Source organism: Sapajus apella, unplaced genomic scaffold (assembly GCF_009761245.1).
Source record: "Sapajus apella isolate SASKATOON/1434 unplaced genomic scaffold, GSC_monkey_1.0 scaffold3, whole genome shotgun sequence".
NCBI lineage: Eukaryota > Metazoa > Chordata > Mammalia > Primates > Cebidae > Sapajus > Sapajus apella.
Window position 1 is genome coordinate 18,170,098 of NW_022436943.1, and position 21,655 is coordinate 18,191,752.

A 21,655-nucleotide genomic window follows, 5' to 3' on the forward strand; every position below is an offset into this window, starting at 1 on the left:
TTATCTTTGATTAACAACAATGATAATATATTAATCACATTCTTCACCTCTTTCCAAGCAATTATAGGCATTTCAGTTACATTAACTAATATCAACTCATCAACCCTGTAAGGAAGGGAAGATATTATTTTAATGAAGAGGATGTTTGAGCACCGTGACTTACCCAAACAAAAAACAGCTGAGGTGGACCAAGCAAGGATTTCTTGTCTTAGGTGGGAAAACATCTCAGCCAGGTGTTTATCAATTTGTCAGGATATTTCTTTAGGGTTGACTCAGTATTCATTGTTCAAAAAGCTCATGTCAACTGAAAATTGTTTCAGTTCCACAAGTAATATTTATCAGGTGACTCAGGTGTAAATCTTTATGCTAGAAGCTAAAATCATTGATCAGAATTTAAATTCACGTGATAATTTTCTGTCTCTTAATTTGGAGGTAAATACCATGAATTTCCTACAATTATCTTTTGTGATCCTAGGGTATATTTCTTTTTTTTTCTTTTTTTTTTTTTTGAGACGGAGTCTCGCTCTTGTTACCCAGGCTGGAGTGCAATGGCGCGATCTCGGCTCACCGCAACCTCCGCCTCCTGGGTTCAGGCAATTCTCCTGCCTCAGCCTCCTGAGTAGCTGGGATTACAGATCCTAGGGTATATTTCTATAGCCTAACATAATTTATGCATCTACCTTTGCTTTTTAAAATTACTAGTAATAATTGTCTCTTTTTGGAAGACTAAGCCCACAGACACCTCTGCCCAGTCATAATCCATGTATTTAAATCAATTTATCCTTTTTGAAAATACTTCAACCTAACTTCTCAACAGAATTACACTTCAGCTTGGTCATTTCATTTAATAACATTTTTCCCAGCTTCAAATTTATAGACAGTAATACTACCTACAATTAAATTGATCAATTAAATTTGTTTAAATATTTGCTTTAAGTTATAACTTTAAAACAACAGTAGCAACAAACAAAATTTCTGGTTGGTTAATTTTTAGAGTTCTCATACATGTGAGAGATATTTTACAAATATGATTTTGAAGAATTACAAATTTGGATGGCAGAAACAGGACATTTTTACTCATTGGACATTTCACCTCTAGATATACCTCAGAATTATGAACGCTACCTATCCTTTAATCTCTCATTCAAGTCATACAGTTACACATTAATTATAATGACTTGGGTGTATAATAGCTAAACTGTTCTTTACTAATATAAAAACAGCAATCTTTTTTTATATTTAATTAAGAGAAACCTCCCTTGCAATAAACTGTATATAAAGCCAACGACTTTCTTATCTTTACTTTGTTTTAAATTTACTTAAAATGTTCAATGGATGCTTACAATTATTAATTATGTTTACTCATTCTAGACAATGAAATAGCAATGCCTTATCCCCATAATAAGCCAATGTGCTTATAAATGTAATATTTGTTCCTCTTATGTAGTCAGTATTAACTTTCTCAGAGGGTCATAAGAAACAAGTTTTTCTATCTCTTCATGTATTTATAGACTCACTTGTTTTGAATTAAAATTGGTGTGGGGGGGTATATAAAAAAGTTGAAGCTTATGGCCAGAATAGCATTGGTGTTGATTGGGAGCTGAGTTAGGCATAATTCAAGGAGAAATAACAGCTGAGCAGTTTCTTTGTGCCAGTACCATGCTAAATCCATTCACTTAATCTTTTAAAACATCCACAAGGTAAGTATACAGTTATCCACACTTTACTATGGAGAAATCAGAGTGTTAGGAGAGGTCAATAATATGTCCAAGCTAGCAAGTGGCCAAGTTAGAGCCTGTGTTTTAACCATTTCACTCTTCTTTGTGATGCAAATGTCTAACACTGCTTCTCTGCAGTGAGGTGGCATATCAGTTCCACAATCTGAATGTGAAATGGAGTTTGATATCAAGACAGAGAGGGAGTCAGCTCTTCTGCCCACCAACTGCAGGAGTCAAGATGACAATGGGAAATTCCCAACCAGAACAACAGGGCCAGGCTCTAAGCCAAACTCCTCCCGCACCCACAAGGTGTTGCAACACTCCACAAAGTGAAGTGCAAGCATTTGATCTCTCGAAAGGCACCATACAAATTTACATTTTAGATGAAGTGTAATAGCCTCAGAGAGTGAATTTAGCTTTTTAAAATGTCACATATAATTACATGATATACCTTATGATTGGGAGGATCTAGCTCAACCCAGATATCACAGAGAACATAAAATAAGTTACTGTACATTATCCAAAATTTCAATATAAGTGAAGTAAGCATTCTTTGAAAACTGACTTCCAAATTGATTGTGAACAATGTCTTAATAAGGTCCAAGGCTATCTCTGTCTTATAGGAGTGGATTTTGCAGCCTGGAATGTAGCAGGTTTAGTGAAGCTGACAGTAAGTATTAGTGTTGATGGGAAAACGATGACCATAAGAACGGAAAGTTCTTTCCAGAACACTAAGATCTCCTTCAAGCAGGGGGAAGAATTTGATGAAACCACAGCAGACAACCGGAAAGTAAAGGTCAGAATGAACTCTTCCTGGCGTACAACAATCAGGAGAAAGCTGGAAGGTGGTTAGGCATGGTTTACTCTGATCTGATTTATCACCAAGTCGGTCTGGGCTTGTTCTGCTAATATTCTCACATCTCTAAAGTTAATCCTTTTGCTAATTATTTTGATGGTTAACAACAGGGCTACAAAATTCAAATTGTTTTCATTTCTTTTTTTTGTGTGTGAGACAATTTCTTGCTTTGTCACCAGGCGCCAGGCTGGAGTGCAGTGGCGCAGTCTCGGCTCACTGCAATCTCCATCTCCTGGGTTCAAGCAACTCTCCTGCCTCAGCCTCCCGGGTAGCTGGGATTACAGGCACGTGCCATCATGCCCAGTTAGTTTTTGTATTTTTTAGTAGAGACGGGGTTTCACCATGTTGGCCAGGATGGTCTCTTAACCTCGTGATCTGCCTGCCTCGGCCTCCCAAAGTGCTGGGATTACAGGCATGAGCCACCATGCCCAGCCTTCATTTCATTTTTTAATCTCTTTGTCATGATATGAAAGAGCATGTAGAAAGAAAAAATTAAACACAAATAGCTTATGTATTGTTTGCCTAGGAAAGAGCACTAACTGAATAATCTCTTGAGACTTCTTCTAGTTTGATAGTACTAAATCATGACAACCAAAGAAAGGATTTAAAAAAAAGAATTTCAAAATAGAAATTTAAAAAATGGATATCTGATTTCATGTAGGTTAGAAGGTAGTGAATTGCTACTTCTAACTGATTTCTTCATGCACTTATAGAGCACCATAACATTAGAGAATGGCTCAATGATTCAGGTCCAAAAATGGCTCGGCAAAGAGACAACAATCAAAAGAAAAATTGTGGGTGAAAAAATGGTAGTGGTAAATTTTGAAGTCTCTATATGTTCCTATCTGATACATGCCTTTCAAGTTACTCAATTGTTTTTGCATCCTGAATGAAAGGTTTGACCTGAGGAGAAAGGTGCAGGGCACGTTTAGCCAGTTATCTACCAACTCTAATAGATCTCTCTTTGCCTTTAGGAATGTAAAATGAATAATTTTGTCAGCACCAGAATCTATGAAAAGGTGTGAAGAAAGTTCACAGCAATGAAAACTTGTTCACCAACACGGAACTAGTACTTGAAGAAGATAGCTTCAGGGCCAATGACTTTTAAAAAATGTCTCAATATAAATTTGCTCAATGAACGCATCAAATTAAGTGCAGTTTTGAAGCTATTTGATAATGAGAATTACAAACAGACCACTGAATTGATGAGGCAAGAAGCTACTTGCCTGTGGTGTGATTGTAACAGCACCAAAGTCCCCTCTGTCCTCCGCACACCTGACTTCCACAAGTCCTTGAGTTCTCACTGAAGGACCCACTCCGTTTAGGTTAAGGCATTCTATCAAAGCCATGTGGAAATTCAGGTGACCTCCCAGGCAGCACAGATTCTAAAAAGCAACATTGCTGAGTTTTTATTTTTTCAGAAGTCTGGCCCCACTTAAAGCAGATACATAGATTAAATGATGATGATAGACAGATAGCAGTAGAGACTGGATGTCATACACTATGGATGAGTTGCTATAAAAGAGCATTTAAAACAGTAATCTCATTTCTCCATAAATCCATTTAAATTAATCAGGCTGAAGCATCTGTCACAAATGTTTACAACTTAGCTTTTGCGGAATGTCATCTTATTAAATGCCGGTCCTGAATTTCTAAATGCCTAGTAAGAATATAATTGTTAGAGCTACACCAAGTCCCTTAATAGTTTCACCAAAGGCTGTTGCTAGAAGCTGATGCTCTCAGGGCTTAGAGTAAAACAGACTAATGGAGGTAAAATTAAAGGACAAAGCCAAAAAAAAATCACTCAATATTTTATACCTATAGCAGTGGAAAAAAGAGAAAGAAAGTGGCAGGGGGCAGGAGGGAAGATTTTCTAAATAATCATTTTGTGTCTCAAATTGAAACATAGATAATATTTCATCAAATGTAAGTCCTCAGAGTCATGTGTAATATTCACTAGAGTAGAATGGCCACGTAACTTGTCATCCAAACTGGATGAGAAATTAAAGATGAAAAGGGGCACTATTAACAATTACACTTGGAGAGTAGGCATAACCTGGGACTGCTCTAGGCAAACTAGGGGTTACTGGCACCTTAGTAAGGTGATATTGAAGGGTAATAAACTAAAGAACTACAACATGGGGTTGGGACATGAACTGAATCCCTGGCCAAGGAAAGAAGCTAGGGTTGTCACATTAAACCCTGAAGACCTCTGAGCTTTCAGCTGTGGCCAGCAGTGATGGGCTTGGTGCTGGCTATGCAGCTGCTGGATGTGGGCAATGATGGTCATCCCAGCACGACATGTCCTCCTCCTTCCTAAGGACTTGAGTGTGTACAAAATGTAACCATGCATGTGCTCCAGAAGTCAAGATGATGTTCAGCCCCTGAAGTGATGTCTTGCACTAAGGGGAACATGGACCAATGCCTCTTTGATCAGCCTCTACAAGGGAGCTGGAAATGACAACTGCTTTAGTGACATCTCAGAGCGGGGTCAGAGAGTTTTCCACAACTGTAATTTGGAAGAAATTACACTAAAAACACTAAGCACCTACTCACTTAAACTTTGACTTTACACAGGCGTGATTAAGAAAAGAATAATGCTGTTCCTAATTTTTAAGACATTTCTCTTTTCATATATGTCACAGCTCAAAGTACAATGAGGCTGAATGAGAAATAAAATCCCCATGTTGAGTATTTTAGTGGTTGGAGCCAAAGATACAACTCCTGAGGAAATCATTCATTCATTCTTCCAACAAGCTCTTCCTCTGTGATCACTGTGCATATGATGCTGTCTTAGGAACTAGAAAACATTAGAGTTAGCTATGGTGTTCACAAGTTCCCTTTTATATTTTATGTAGCAGAGTCATCTTGAAACATGAATTTATTTATTTATTTATTTATTTATTTATTTAAGATGGGGTTTCACCATGTTGGTCAGGCTGGTCTTGAACTCCCGACCCTCAGGTGACCCACCCGCTTTGGCCTCCAAAGTGCTTGGATTACAGGCGTGAGCCACCACGCCCGGCCAAATCCTTTTAATTTCCATCAAATCATGTGAAAATTTTATCTTAAAAATATATTAAAAGGTATACTTAGAGTCGTTGATTTTTATTAAGAACTTTCACATAATCAGTCCCTTGATACATCTGACTTGTCTTCAAAAATTATCACCTATTTCTAAGTAACTGATAACACGATATTTGTTATGTTGTATTAGTTTTATTATAGAAGAAAGATAATGGAGGGACTTTTCATTATAGTGAATTAATCAATATAAAGCCATTATTTGTTCACTTTCTAAGCAGCTTTAAAATAAAATAAGAGAGAGAAGTTTTTATTCTCACATATAAATATTCAGAATAAAATTTATTTTATATATTTTATTTTATATATTATACATTTATTTTATATATAAAACATATTTTATTCTGAATATTTATATCATTGTATGTAAAATCCACACTGAAGTTTGTGGGAAAGTATTAATTATCCAAAGATCAATCATACTGATGTCATCATTAATATATGAATAACGAATAGTTCACCAGATTTTCTTTGCTAACCAACACTATTAATAAATCACTGAATAATCATTAAAATTAACTAAAAGAAATAATCAATTAAATTAATTAAAAATTTAATTTAATGATTATGCTAATATATACTATAGAAAGAATCATTATTATATTAATTATATTATGTGTATTATATACTAATATAGTAACCATATTTATATATTATACTGTTATTTATTATTAAAATATATTAACATATAATATATATTTATAATAATTCTAAATCATTATAATTTATTATTAAAATTAAAATTAATTTGTTTTAAACATTCTTAGTAGTATTTAATTTTCATACCTTTTGCACAAAAATGCAATAAACACAATGGACATGCTTTCCTTCACTGGCTATAAAAAGACAATGGACTATTTCAAAGATAGTAACCAAAAGTAGATGAAACATTAGGATGAAGTATCAGGACATAATCTAGTCCCAAAACACATGATTTTATTATTTCTATCCTGAACATTTAGGGCAGCAATATAATCTATTCATTTTGGAGTTTGGTATCCAGGCCCTTGTGTCCCTTTTCCAGGAAGGTGGGAATCGACCATCTAACTACCAGCCCCACTGATAGAATGGAACTCACCTGTTGTCCCACAGATGCACGCAGTGAAATGGAATGAGGTTGGAGGACCAGTGAGACCCAGGCTGGAATACTGCCTCTGCCATTGGCAGCTACGTGACCATGTATGAGCTGCCTAATCACTTAAATTTTCTCCTTTGCAAAATGGAGACTTACCTACTTCTCAGGGTTGTGTTGAGGGTAAATGAAACCTTCTAAAAAGGACTGACACAGAAAATCCCTCAGGTCTTCTCATTTTTCCTAGATTCCCTTCTGAGGTTATAAGGAAATTAGAATGCAAAGAGTAGGAACAATGCAATTGTTGAGTATGTGTATTAAAACAGTAAGCAGAAAAAGAGATCAAGAGGGTCTCCGCAGAAGAAAGCTTAGAGCAACTCATTGTGAAAAATGAGCAGGGAATATGGATTCTAGTTTACTTTGTAAAACAGAGTTTGAATATGAGTAGATGCTTACTAAAAATAATACCTTTCAATATGTAAGTTAAAAAACAATTTCCCAAAAGTTATCTTTCTTCATCCTCAAAACAATCAATATTTTATAGATAATAAAACTTCAACGCAAATGAAATCTACGTATTATAGTAAGTGATAAAGCTAAATGAGAACTTACTTCCAAATTCACTATCACATTCTGTCTTCTTAAGTTAAGAAATAATGTCAGAACACAATGTACCACAATTTGAATGCCACTGTGACAGAGATGGTTAATTACCCAGTAGAATCCTGGGGTTACTCTTCCACAGCATAGCATTGTTGCTAGAAAGAGTCTGCCAGCCAGGCACTGCATTGCCCAGTCCCTCCCCTGTCTCCTTGGGGCCTTATGACAATTTTGCATTAGAAACTAAGTAGAAATGACATGTGCCACTTCTGGGTCAAGGAAATCTGTGCCTGCCTGCTTGGAGAAGAGGACTTTGAAACTTGAGAGCATGGTATAGGCAGAGGATTTATGAATCCAAGGCCTCTGAGTCACCTCATGGAGAACAGCTACCTATAGACCAGGAGCCCGTATACTGTACTGGATGTCAAGCAAGAAATAAGCTTCCAAGATAGGCCACTGAAATCCTGGAGTGCATTACAGCAGCTAATATTGCTCTGAATAAGTGTGAAATTTAAGAGATTTCATTTTTACAGTTTATCTCCTGTTATGAACATGTTGTAAGCTGGAATTTTTTTAAAAAATCTAGTTTTCAGTTACTTGAGGAAATAAGGAATGGATTGGCATGAATTTAAAAAAAAACACTGTTTAAACATGAATTTAATTATCTGATTTAACTTTACTTAGTTTGAAATATATATATGTAAAAAGTTCATACGTAAACTATATTTTCAAGCCATCATACCATCTTAATTGTTTAAAAAATTGTAAGACACAATCAAATAAATAAAGTAGAACACAAAGTAGGCTACCTGGATACCACATGATTAGAAAATCACCTGAATTTTTGAGTTTGTATTTTCTCCTGATGAAATTAAGCTAGGCACATATACACACATTTTTCACAATGTTTTGAAGTGAATTATTTTTAAGGGATTCCTTTCTCCCATAGCAATGTGGAGCAAATGGCTGAGTCCTAAATAGTGTCTCCTACAGCTCTTGGTGCTAATACCTGAAGTACAATGTACTTGGATGTCCTGTATCTGGAAAGTGTTAATATTACCTTTTCTCTAAAACAAAATAAAAATGAGTAGAAAAATGGGCTTAATGACTTAAAATATTATCATAACCAGAGAAAAAAAACTCAGATGCATAAATCATGTCTTTTGTTTACTCCCCAGTGAATGAGTAACTCCAATCCTCAGATGTTCTATTAGCAATAATGATGTGAAATCTTAGACTAGCCTTTGGAAAAGAGGCCATGTGTGTTAGATCCTAGCAAAAGAAAACAAACAAACACTGCTAACTGAATTGTTTGGAGGAATTACAAACTACTTCTTTCCTCTCTTTATTGCCATTCAACAAAAAGAAAAACTATTGACTACCTTCGGGGCTTCATAAATGTAATTGTTGCCATAGTAATCAAAAGGCCAAATATCCACTGGTAGCCAAGAAAGTTGCATGAAATGGTTTGCATTAAGAAAGCAATTTTAATCTTGACGTTGTTAAACTTAGAGAAAAACACTTATCTGAAACATGAAAGGGGGTTATCAGCCCTGAAGTGCCATTGTCACCTTACACCAAATAACTGTCTGGGAAAGGTCCCTATTGCTCTAGAGGCTGACTTCTGAACATAAATCAGATCATTAGTCTCATGATGGTGCCTAAGAAATTTCATAAGGTGTCTTCCTAGGTAGTAATAGTCAGTAGGCTCTGAATGGCATTTTCACAGTATCCATCTGCAAACAATAGAAAAATAATAATTGGATATCAGGTGTCTTGATTTTTCATTTAATGTCTGTCTTACTAACTAGAGTATAAGACTCATGAGGGCAGGAAATGTTGCTATTTCACTCATCATATTATCTCTAGCACTATCACAGTTCAAGAAGTATATATTGAATAACTGTCTGAATTTATGCTTGTGAGATAATGTACAATGAATCTTGGAATCATCTTACAGAATACTGAACATGTAAACAATTGACTGCTTTTACCACTGACTAAAGGAAAGACCAAATGAAGGAATGAGTGACAGTTATCTCCCAAGTCTGTTCTTTCTGTGTCTCCAGAGTGTATGAAAAAGAAAAGAAAGAGAAGGCAGGGAGGGAGAGGGGAGAAAGAAGTTTAGAAGAATAAAATTACTGATCATAAGAACTATGGGACTGGGTTTCCTCAGCTCTCGTTGCCAATTATTCTGACTGTAATGAGCAAATTCATCGTATTTTTGTTCTTATAAATAGTGCCAACCTGTTTACTAAATGTATAAAGCCTGGTAATATCAGTTGTCTCACAGTCAGAATCAATGCTAAGGTTAATTTAAAAAACCTGCTAGGAAAAGATATAGCAGTAATTAGAGATTCTTAAGAGCAACACTTACGTTCTAAGTGGATTTACATTTGTTCCCCTTGGTCAAAGACTGGGACTTTGATATAATACAGTAGGCTGGATCTCTTGATTTTTACCTCTCTTGATTTTTAAAATAAGCGTGAGTGTTGCTAGACAATCGTGGTGCTATCAGCATCAGGTGATCTCTGGACAGTGCCTCTGTGGGTGTAGCATGTATGATACATAATAGAAGCAGGGTAAGATCATGGTTCAGAACCCGGGCACTGGCAGCAATGCTGGCTTCAAACCTGTCCTCTCCTTATTCAAATTTTGGAAGCAATTTATCTAATGTCTCCCAAGCTCATTTTTCTCATTGGTAAAATGGATATAATAATAGTTCCTAACTCTTGGAGTTAGTGATATAATTAAATGAGATCACCTGTACTAAGCACGTAGCAAAGTGTCTGGCCCGTAGTGAGCTCTCAATATACATTAGTACTCTTTCTATAAAAAAAATCTTTTTATAAAATTGTAGATTCATTTTAAATGACTTAAATACAAAGTGGTTATAGTTGCAAGGAACCTGCTTGGTTCAGACTTTAAGTATTTTTAGAAGAAAATCTTTGCTGTGATCAAAGAACATCTTATAGTGCTACTTCTTGTTTCATCACATGAATACAATTTCTGTGCTCTGCTGCAATAGACTGACCTCTTTGTCTGCCTACTCTGCCTGGCTGGGATATGTGAACTATGCCAAGCCTTCTTACCTATGAATACTTCCTCACACTGCTCCCTTACATTTCTCTCCCACAACATATTTGAGACTGTTATCATACTACTTACAGATATTTTCCTCTCTTTCTTCCCTTTCAATAAGAATTCTTCATTTTGCAGACTCAGGACTGAGAGTGACCGACACACATTCATTCACGGCAATAATTCATGCAGTCTCTACCAAAGCATGAAGGGCCTAAGCCTTCTTATAAATGTAAGATCGATCAAAAAATTTTTGAAGCTTCAAATAGTAATCTCATTCATTTTAAAAATTTTTCGGAGACAAAAGGAAGTATTATGTGGGGTTTCCTTTTATCCTATTGGGTGGGCAGCTGGTCACTGAAAAGCCATTCATTGCTTAGTCCTGACACTGCCTCTCCCCATTGGGTCTCTCTAAGAGTCACATGCTCTGGGCTTCCTTGAAAAGAATCTTCTGAGGCCTCAGCATCTCATCTGAATCTCCCGAATTCCACTTAGAACTGTGTTGAGCTCTCACCCATCACAATGAGCAACAAATTCCTGGGCACCTGGAAACTTGTCTCTAGTGAGCACTTTGACGATTACATGAAAGCTCTGGGTAAGAAATGCTCTTTGTTGTTCTGCTGAAAAGTCCGTTTTTAAGAAAACTACGTGACGTTTTCATCTAACACCTTTAACAGGAGACTGGGGAAGTTTGAACAGCCTGCAGTACAATCCTCTTTTAGGATTAATCTTTTGTTGTGTCATTCAGATAATTTGCATTTTATTTGCGGTAATTTTTATAGACTTTAACTTAAATGAGAGAGCTACTTAAATGCATGGAACTCCCACTGATTTCAAGGGCAATTTCATACCAAGAAATGCACTATCTTTGACATGCAAAATTTTGGTTGCAGACCCAAAGAAAAGAATGCTTAAAAGCATGGTCAATCCGTTTTCTGGCTTTTCTGAGAGATAGGTTTATAGCAACTAAAGTGTTCATAAAATAAGGAATTGAATATGTTGCAGATCCTATAAAACCTCAATTTAAAACTTTAATTTTGAGCTAAACTAACAGGTTTTTCTCTCTACCTTGAGGTTGTCCTTTATTACACAATCATGTAGATACAGGGAGTTTGAAAAACAAAAATACTTCCTAAAATATTATGTTCATAGCCTAGGGAAGTTACCGAGAGAAAAAGAACTGGAGGTGTGGCAGTGAAGTCAAACTCAATTTCACTAACATCAGATGTTCCTGGAGTTGGAGGAGTGAATGGAGATGAAAATCCTAATTATTAGTTACAACAACTTTATTTTATATGATTTCTAGAGTATGTCCCATCAATATAACACAATAGATGTGAAGAGTTTTGAGGAATCTTCAGAACTATATAAATATAACAAAGAGTGATGCTAGTGACCTAAGGTTGCTGTACTTGTCAAAGTGTCTACTGCTTTACTTAGCTGTTCAGAAAGCTTGTATAAAATGTTCTATTTTAGGTAAAATGAGCAAAGTAATATCATTATTGCCTGGAACACTATGAGAACTTATGGGCATTAATTCATACAGGGAGATATGTTAGATTTAAAGACTTCACTTTACAGCTGAGGAAGAAGCCAAATAAGAGAAAGTCTCAGTGAAGGATTCTCTGATTTCATTGTTTTCCAATTGTAGTGTGCAAAAGGATATTCTGGGATTTGGTAAATATAAATTCTTAGGCTCTGCCCAGACATTATGATTTAACTTGAAAAACATTGTCCTAAAATAACAAAAGATTAATCAGAATTCGAAGAAAGAATATAGAGTATAGTTTATTGGCTATAACACTTAACTTCTTATTTAGTATATAAAAGTTTGGGATCTTTTTAACTGGAAAAAGTATGTCCGAGCATTGAGACGTCGTGGGAAACTAGTTTTTCTTTCATATATTTTTTATTTGACATTTTTCCTTTTCCATATATTTTATAATCTTGGTGATAATAGTAATAAACTTAAGAGTTTAATTTTATTTTTGAAATGTAGAAGTTTTGTTTTAAAATTATTTTATTTCTCTATGATCATTTGTAGTAGTATAGATCCCAAAGGTAGAGGGTTAGTTTTTTTCTACCAGCTAGATAAAGAAGCTACAAAATTTCAGAAGTGAGAGTCTATCAAAAATATGAGGGGAATACTTCTCCACATCTATAATATAGTATTGAGAGAAAACATCATGGAACAATATGTATATGCTATAGTTGCATTTTTTAAAATATCTATAGCATTTGAATGTAAAAACTAAAATCTCTATAACAATTTATGCAAATCTATAATTAGTAATTTTCAATGGGGAGTAGGATTGGTTTTAATAAAAATGGATGACATGCATTATTTCAGCTGGAAACTTTTACTCTTGAAAATCTGCAGACATTACTTCTGTAACAACAAAATCTAAAATGTTTGGGTTCTGGGCATGTATTTCCATTGGGAGTGAAACATGGGAGGAGATCCCTAGTAATAAGTGATTCTACCTGCCATCAACACACCTGGGGCACCACCCAGCATGGGATGTGGCCACCACAGTCTCTTCGGGTATGCTGTCTTGGGCAACATAATTCTAACACTATCTTAATTTTCAGGTGTGGGGTTGGCCACCAGAAAACTGGGAAATTTGGCCAAACCCAGTGTGATCATCAGCAAGAAAGGAGATATTATAACTATACGAACTGAAAGTACCTTTAAAAATACAGAGATCTCCTTCAAGCTAGGCCAGGAATTTGAAGAAACCACAGCTGATAATAGAAAGGCCAAGGTAATCTTTAAAGTTTCTCTTCAAAGTTGGCCCAGTGGGCTGCTTGAGAAAGAGGAATATGCCTGCTAGTGTTTAAAATGGTAGACTCTATTCTGATGAAAAGGAGTGTACCTCCTGAGACATCTATTATGAAAATGATTCAGTACTGAATGAACTCCTTCTTTGATCAACAAATCTCAGGCAAGTCAATTGCATGACCTTTTCTTTGCAGAGCACCATAACCCTGGAGAGAGGATCACTGAATCAAGTGCAGAGGTGGGATGGCAAAGAGACAACCATAAAGAGAAAGCTGGTGAATGGGAAAATGGTAGTGGTAAGAGTATTTTCACTTCTAAATACAGAAAAAATGCTGTATAAACAACTTGATTATATTATTTTCAAAGTACTCTTTGTTCTATGGAATACAGATGAGTAAAAATGACTAAGAATCAAGTAAGAGTTAATGTTTAAGTGATATTTAAACTATTACAGGCTCCTCTTCAAGTATTGACCTACGATTTTGAAATTAAAAAACCCATTTGTTATTTTAGAAATACAAATACCTAAAAATTGTAGTAAAATTAAAGAAAGTTTAGGTAAATCTTACTAGTTTGGACTTAGAAGAAAATGAGTCTAAATTTTAAAAGCAAAATATAGTCTGCAAGGTTCATTTGTAGACTATGTGCAGATATCCAACCATTTTGCATTCAGAGGCCATAGAAACTTAGAATAAACCATGTCAATAAAGCAAGCTGAGCTAATTGGAGACTTCTGTTGGCAGATGAGAATAATGACAAAGGTTGCATGGGATGACCTTTGATGATTTTTTTTTTTAGGGTTAAGGCTTTATGTTCACTAATTAACACATACATTGAATGTAAATAGATTCATGTACTTTCAAATGTTTCTTTAGTATGGTAGTTATTCACCCTTGCTACACAACAGGTTTACATGGGGAGTAAATACTAATATGGGGTCACCAAACAGATAATTGAATGTAAACTTCTTGGGGGAGGAGGAGCCATCACTGTGTTTAAACGCTCCGCAAGTAACACAAATATGTAGACAGTTTTGAAAAGCACTGTCTTAGTAGATTTAAATGCAGGTGAATTATACATAAAAACTCGCCACTTACAAAAATTCCTTTACAGTAACAGATCAACTTTTAAATTGTTTCTTCTATTTCAATTCTGAATTAATTCTGAATATTAATAATTCTAAATTACTGGAGACTGACATACTGATATTTTATTATTTCTAAATTAATCTTATGAGTTTATTTTGAATTTCTATTTTTATTACAAATTTTCAGTTCTCTGGTTTGAACTTGAGATGTTCAATTAACCTCTCTCTTTTTTAAGGAATGTAAAATGAAGGGTGTGGTGTGCACCAGAATCTATGAGAAGGTCTGAAAAATTCTTTCCTCACTGAAGTGGTTTTTGATCATTTAATAATGGAAATCAATTACTTCCACTGGCAAAATCTGAATACACTGAAACGTTTGTTTTTGCTTTTGTCTTTATATATCAAATAGGCAAAGGCCTAAACTGAGAATTAATCTAAAATTCAATGTTATTTAAAGATATTTAATGTGCATGCATGTCATTAATACATTAAAGCATATATATTGACCAGATCCGAACAGTTGATGATGTCATTTAATTAACTATAAAATTCTAACCTATGTTGTACTTTGTATACTTGAAATGAAAATAAAAAGGATATTATATGTTAGGACAAGGAAATCAAAGCATTGATCAGCAAACTCAAATGCTGACAGGGGTCAGGAGAGTTATGGGGAAGAAGCATCAGAAATCAGGCGAGCCAGGAAAACGAGCTATTTGGAAGTAAAGAGCTGTAGTCTCCGCTAAAAGGGATAGCCGCTACTCCAGCCAACCTTTTAAAATTAAAGGATATTTTATAGATAGTTAAATGTACATATATTAAGGGTAGAGTTCAGTCACTGTGGCCAATGCATGCACCCACATAACTTACATCCCAATCAAGATACAAAACATTTTCTTAATCCTCGTACATTTCCTTCTGCTTCTTCTCAATCAGTGTCCTCTTCTGTTCCACCCCTACTGAAAGCAAGTAGTGATTTGGTTTCTATCACATAGATTCATTTTGCCTTTTCATATAAAGGGAATTATACATCATGTATTCTTTTTTGTTTGCTTTTTAAAAATTCAGCATAATGTTTTTGAGATTCCTCCATATTGTTGCATGCAGCTGTAGTTTGTTTCTCTTTATTACCAAGTATTATTCCATTGTATGACTATATCACAGTTTTTCCATTCTATTATTAAGATAATGCTATTTCTAATTTTTGGCTGCTATGAATAAAGCTGCTACAAACATTTTTGTACAAGACTTTTTGTAAACTTAGGAGTTCCTTTATTTTGAATAAATAACTAGTCATATAGGCATAGGTGCAGTAATATTTGACAGGCAAGAATGGGGACGATTGCATTGTGCCCAAGTAATAATAAAACTATTTCAGATGTATTATATGATTGAGCAAATGAGAAAACATGCTGATGTTGATGGGAGTCAGGATGTTCACTGTGGAAAAAGGAACATACAAATATGGAATGAGGGAAGGCAAGAAAGAATCATGTGGGAATGGAATAGAAGTAATATAAATTCATAATTTCTAAACCATGTATATGTACGTGTATATGTATTATAATTGCATATAAATGCACTTGATAATAGACATGTATTTATGTGTGTATGTGTGTGTATACACATGCATATATTTTCTAGTTCTATCTGCCAAAAGGACTTAGACACAAAAACACCTCAGCAGAAATGAATATACCTAACACTCAGATCTTCATGTCTAAAATAATTTGCCACTAAAAGGAATCATGGCTACTTGGAGAAGTGACTGATTCCAAAGCAAGGGCAAGGGAGAAAAAAGATGAGCCTGAAATATCTTGTTATGCCAAAAAGTAATGTTCAAAAAAAAAATAGAGGTATATTGCCAAAACATAGAACCAGCTTGAAGGGGCTCCCATTGGCCAACTTGAGCCAATCTGAGAGCAAAATAATTGAAAAAATAATAAATTATAAACCAATGGGAAAAAAACAGAAACCCATGAATCCATACTAATATAATAGATGACAGGTAGATGATAGACAGATAGATAGATAGATAGATAAGATAGAGAGAGAGAGAGAGAGAGAGAGAGAGAGAGAGATAGATAAATGATAAGGTTTCTCCTTTACAATAGAATGTCATGGGCCAGCTGGTCAATGTGAGTGGAAGGAGTTCTGGAATTGGAAAACCATCATTTCTCAACCATCACAGTAAATATGGCTCAGGCAAGAATTATCAATGAATGCTAAAGCTAGCAGGAAATTTTGATTAGAAGCAGGATATTAGGATACTAATCTCGGCTTAAAGTATCGCCTCACAGATTGCTTGTTAGTTTCTGGGGAAAGAATAGTGACTATGCAATGGAAAAAAAAGGACAACCTCTTGACTGGGTTATCAAAATTAACCTCGCCAATAAAGGGTGATGTTCAACATGTGCCTTCAAATGTGACATATTGAGAAGGAAACAACATCACTTATGGAGTATTCTGACTAGAAATCCGTATCTGAATCTAATCATAAGAAAATATCAGGCAAACTCCAAATGAAGAGTGTTTTGTTAAGAAAAAAATACAGGGGCCGGGCACGGTGGCTCAAGCCTGTAATCCCAGCACTTTGGGAGGCCGAGGCGGGTGGATCACGAGGTCAAGAGATCGAGACCATCCTGGTCAACATGGTGAAACCCTGTCTCTACCAAAAAAAATACAAAAAATTAGCTGGGCATGGTGGTGCGTGCCTGTAATCCCAGCTACTCAGGAGGCTGAGGCAGGAGAATTTCCTGAACCCAGGAGGTGGAGGTTGCGGTCAGCCGGGATCGTGCCATTGCACTCCAGCCTGGGTAACATGAGTGAAACTCCGTCGCAAAAAAAAAAAAAAAAAAAAAAAAAGAAAAAAATACAGGGTGTTTTCACTGAATTCTTTAAAAATATCAATGTCATAGAAGACGAAACATTATAGCAATGTTTCAGATTAAATTATACTAAAACATCTGACAACTAAATATAGTAAGTGATACTAGACTCAATCCTGTATTAGAGGTAACACAAATGCACCAAAGAACAACTGACCATATACATTCAATTGCTAAATTGGAATATATATGGTCAATCAGATAAGAAGTATGCTTTGATTAAGTAAAAGAAAATCCCTATTCTTGGAAAATACACAAAGTATTTTGAGGTATGGGCCATACTGTATGCAATCTTCTCTCAAAAATTCAGAAACATATATTTGTGTACATTTGTGTGTATGATAGTACATGCATACATACATAAAGAGAGAAAATAATAAAGAAAATCAGGTAAAATTTAACAATAGAGTAATCTAATATACATACATAAAGAGAGAAAGAGCAATTGATAAAGCAAATGAAGTAAAATTTAACAACAGAGTAATCTGAGTAAAGGGTACATGTGTTTTCTTTGAAATAATCTGATTCTTGCAACTTTTTCTGTAAGTGGGAATTTGTTTCCAAAAATGATGTAAAAAAACCCCAAACTTGGCAACTTCTTCTCTTTTTCAGCATAGAAATGTCTGTGTTAAGTGGTTTTCTGTTTATTGTTGTTATTTGTTGTTATTGCTGTTTTGTCTCCAGGCTCCAACCCATAAGAGTTTAAAAACTGTGTAGCTATTTTTGGACATTTATAATAATACATTGTAAAATGTATTCCTCAATAAATATAATTTCTCTATTATACAAAAATTATGAGTGCTTTTTATTTTTGTAACAGAAAATGTCAAACTACACTGAGGAAGGAAGACAAAATAATCATTTCAGCAAACCGTATAATTGTTAGATTTGGAAAAGATTTTAAAACAACCATAAGAGAGGGGAAACTAAAACCAAACTTGATGTTTTAGTAAATTTGGGCTGCTGTTATAGCAAAACAAAATAAACTGAATAGCTAATAAACAACAGAAATGTGTTTCTCACAGTTCTGGAGTCTGGGAAGTCCAAGATCAAGGTGTGGCAGATTCAGTGTCTACTGAGGACTGGTTTCCTGGTCCATAGATGGCACGTTCTGGCTGCATCCTCACTCGTTAGAAGGGGAAAATGCGATTTCTTTGACTTCTTTTATAAGGATCCTAGTCCCATTCATGAGGGCTCTACTCTCATTACCTAATCACCTTCCTAAAGGTCCTATCTCTTAATACCATCAACTTGGGAGTTAGGATTTCAGCATATAAATTTAGGAGTACACAAACATTCAGACCATAGCACTTGAGTTCTGTAATATTCAAAAATAGAATCAGAATATAATTTTCCTTCTCTAATTCTTTTTGAATATAACACTGTTGTTAAAAACACAGTTAGAGGCAGGACTAGCTTGTAGCTCCTGCTCCGATGGACAGAGCAGTGGATAGACTTTTGCTCCAAAAACTACTATTGGACATACCAGGAAAGCTGAGAGAATCCACAGACCCTTTGAAGGAACTGAATCACCACTGCAGGCTCCCTGAGATGCCAAAACACTGTGAGTCAGCTTGCTTTCTCAATGGTGTGGCTCATGGTCTGGGGCAAGTTTTCAACCCTGGTCACAGACCAATAACCCTGATGAATATTAATGCAAAAATCCTTAACAAAATACTAGGGAGCCAAATCCAACAGCATATCAAAAAGCTAACCCACTATGATCAAGTGGGCTTCATACCAAGAATGCAGGGATAGTTTAACACATGTAAGTCAATAAATGTGACATCTCACATAAAATTAAAAACAAAAATTACCTGATTGTCTTAATAGACCCAGAAAAAGCATTTGACAAAATCCAGCATTCTTTTATGATAAAACCCTCAGTAAATTTGGCATACAAAGGACATACCTTAAGGTAATAAAAGCCATCTGTGAGAAACTCACGGTCAACATTATACTGAATGGGGAAACACTGAAAGCATTCCCCCTGAGAACTGGAGTAAGGTAAAGATCCCTCTTACCACTTCTATTCAACATATTACTGGAAGTCCTAGCTAGATCAATAAGACAAGAGAAGAAATAAAGGGCATCCAAATCGGGAAAGAGGAAGTCAAACTGTCACTATTTGCTGATGATATGATTGTATACTTCGAAAACCCTAAAGACTCATCCAAAATGATCCTAGAACTGTTAAATTAATTCAGCAAAGTTTCAGGATATAAAACTAAAGTACAAAAATCAGTAGCCTTGCTGTACACCAACCACAACCAAGTTGAGAATCAAATCAATAACTCAACCCCTTTAACAATAGCTGCAAAATAAATAAAACACTTGGAAATATACCTAACCAAGGACATGAAAGACCTCCACAAAGAAAACTATAAAATACTGCTGAAAGAAATCATAGATAACACAAACAAATGGAAACACATCCCATGCTCATGGAAGGATATAATCAATATTGTGAAAATGACAATACTGACAAAAGCAATCTACAAATTCAATGCAATTTGCATCAAAATACCACCATCATTCTTCACAGAACTAGAAATAAAATCATAAAATTCATATGGAACCAAAAAAGAGCCCACACAGGGAAAACAAGACTAAGCAAAAAGAACATAACTGGAGACATCACATTACCTGACTTCAAACTATGTTATAAGGCAATAGTCACAAAAACAACATGGTACTGGTATAAAAATAGGCACATAGTAAATGGAACACAATAGAGAACCCAGAAATAAAACCAAATACTTACAGCCAACTGGTTTTCAACAAAGTGAACAAAAACATGAAGTGAAGAAAGGACACCCTATTCAACCAATGGTGCTGAGACAATTGGAAAGTCATATGTAAAAGAATGAAACTGGATCCTCATCTCTCACCTTATGTAAAAATCAACTTAACATGCATAAAAGACTTAAAAATCTAAGACCTGAAACCATAAAGATTCTAGAAGATAACATTGGAAAAACGCTTCTAGACATTTGCTTAGGCAGACTTTATGACCAAGAACTCAAAAGCAAATGCAACAAAAACAAAGATAAATAGATGAGACTTAATGAAACAAAAAAGCCTCTGCACAGAAAAAGAAGTAATCAGCAGAGTTAACAGACAGCTCACAGAGTGGAAGAAAATCTTCACAATCTATACATCTGACAAAAAACTAATGTCCAGAAGCTACAAAGAACTCAAATAAATCAGCAAGAAAAAAACAAACAATCCAATCAAAAAGTGAGCTCAGGACATGAATAGACAATCCAAAAAAGAAGATATACAAATGGTTGACAAGCATATGGAAAAATGTTCAATATCACTAATGATCAGGGAAATCCAAATCAAAACCACAATGTGACCACCTCATTCCTGCAACAACAGCAGCCCTTTAATCCTAGATCTTCCATAATAATGACCATAATCAAAAAAATAAAAAAATAATAGATGTTGGCATGATTGCAGTGAAAAGGGAATACTTTTACATTGTTGGTGGGAATGTAAACTAGTACAACCACTATGGAAAACAGTGTGAAGATTCCTTAAAGAACTAAAAGTAGATCTGCCATTAGATTTAGCGATCCTACTATTATGTTTAAGTTTAACTTACAAGTTTAATATAGGTTAACTTATACCTGGAACCAACCCAAATGCCCATTGATAACAGACTGGACAAGGAATATGTGGCATGTATACACCATGGAATACTACACAGCCACAGAAAAGGATGAGTTCATGTCCTTTGTAGGGACATGGATAAATCTGGAAACCATCATTCTCAGCAAACTGACACAAGAACAGAGAACCAAACACTGCATGTTTTCACTCATAAGTGGGTATTGATCAATGAGAACACATGGACACAGGGAGGGGAACATCACACACTGGGGTCTCTTGGTGGGTGGAGGGTTAGGGAAGGGATAGCAGTGGGTGGGGAGATTGGGGAGGAATAACATTAGGAGAAACACCTAATGTAGATGATGGGGGGATGGATGCAGCAAACCAGCATGGCAACAATCCTGCACGATGGGCACATGTACCCCAGAACTTAAAGTATAACAATAATAATAATAATAATAATAATAATAACAATGGCACTTCTGCTTAGCTTTTAGGATGATTTTCTCTAGTCCAAGTTGTAACTCCCTAAGCATAACTGCACATTAGAATCCCCTGGAAGTTTGTAAACATACAAATACCAAGATTGCACCCCAGACCCACTGAATTACAAATCATGGGTGATGGGTGAGACCCAGGCACCAATGTTGTTAAAAGATAAACTTAGGCACACAAAAATTTTAAAGCATTTATTTGAGCCAACGGTGATTCATAAATCAGGCAGCCCCAAACCAGAAGTGGTGTGGGCTCTAATCAGGTAGGAATCGGAAAACTTTTATAAGGTGATTCCAGAAGTAAGACAGAAAATATTTAATTGGTTAAAGTAGAACATCCCTAGTTGGAGATTAATTGGCAGTTTCTTATTAATA

At 35.3% G+C, this 21,655-nt stretch overlaps 2 protein-coding genes across 3 annotated transcripts; both read left to right on the forward strand.

Annotated features, from left to right (window-relative positions):
- Positions 1 to 1,956: 1,956 nt before the first annotated feature.
- Positions 1,957 to 3,599, forward strand: LOC116529929 (fatty acid-binding protein 9-like). Its single transcript, XM_032247851.1, has 4 exons — positions 1,957 to 2,108; positions 2,262 to 2,514; positions 3,288 to 3,389; positions 3,549 to 3,599. The coding sequence occupies exons 1-4, from the start codon at positions 1,957 to 1,959 to the stop codon at positions 3,597 to 3,599; spliced, it is 558 nt and encodes a 185-aa protein (XP_032103742.1).
- A 7,197-nt stretch (positions 3,600 to 10,796) lies between these two features.
- LOC116531582 (myelin P2 protein) lies at positions 10,797 to 16,120 on the forward strand. 2 transcript variants are annotated; one of them, XM_032250476.1, is made up of 4 exons: positions 10,797 to 11,006; positions 13,004 to 13,176; positions 13,388 to 13,489; positions 14,517 to 16,120. In XM_032250476.1, the coding sequence occupies exons 1-4, from the start codon at positions 10,934 to 10,936 to the stop codon at positions 14,565 to 14,567; spliced, it is 399 nt and encodes a 132-aa protein (XP_032106367.1). In that variant the 5' UTR covers positions 10,797 to 10,933; the 3' UTR covers positions 14,568 to 16,120. The 2 variants fall into 2 exon arrangements, with proteins under 2 accessions (XP_032106367.1, XP_032106377.1); XM_032250486.1 differs by lacking the exon at positions 13,004 to 13,176 and having other exon boundaries at positions 10,820 to 11,006.
- The last annotated feature ends 5,535 nt before the right edge of the window (positions 16,121 to 21,655 follow it).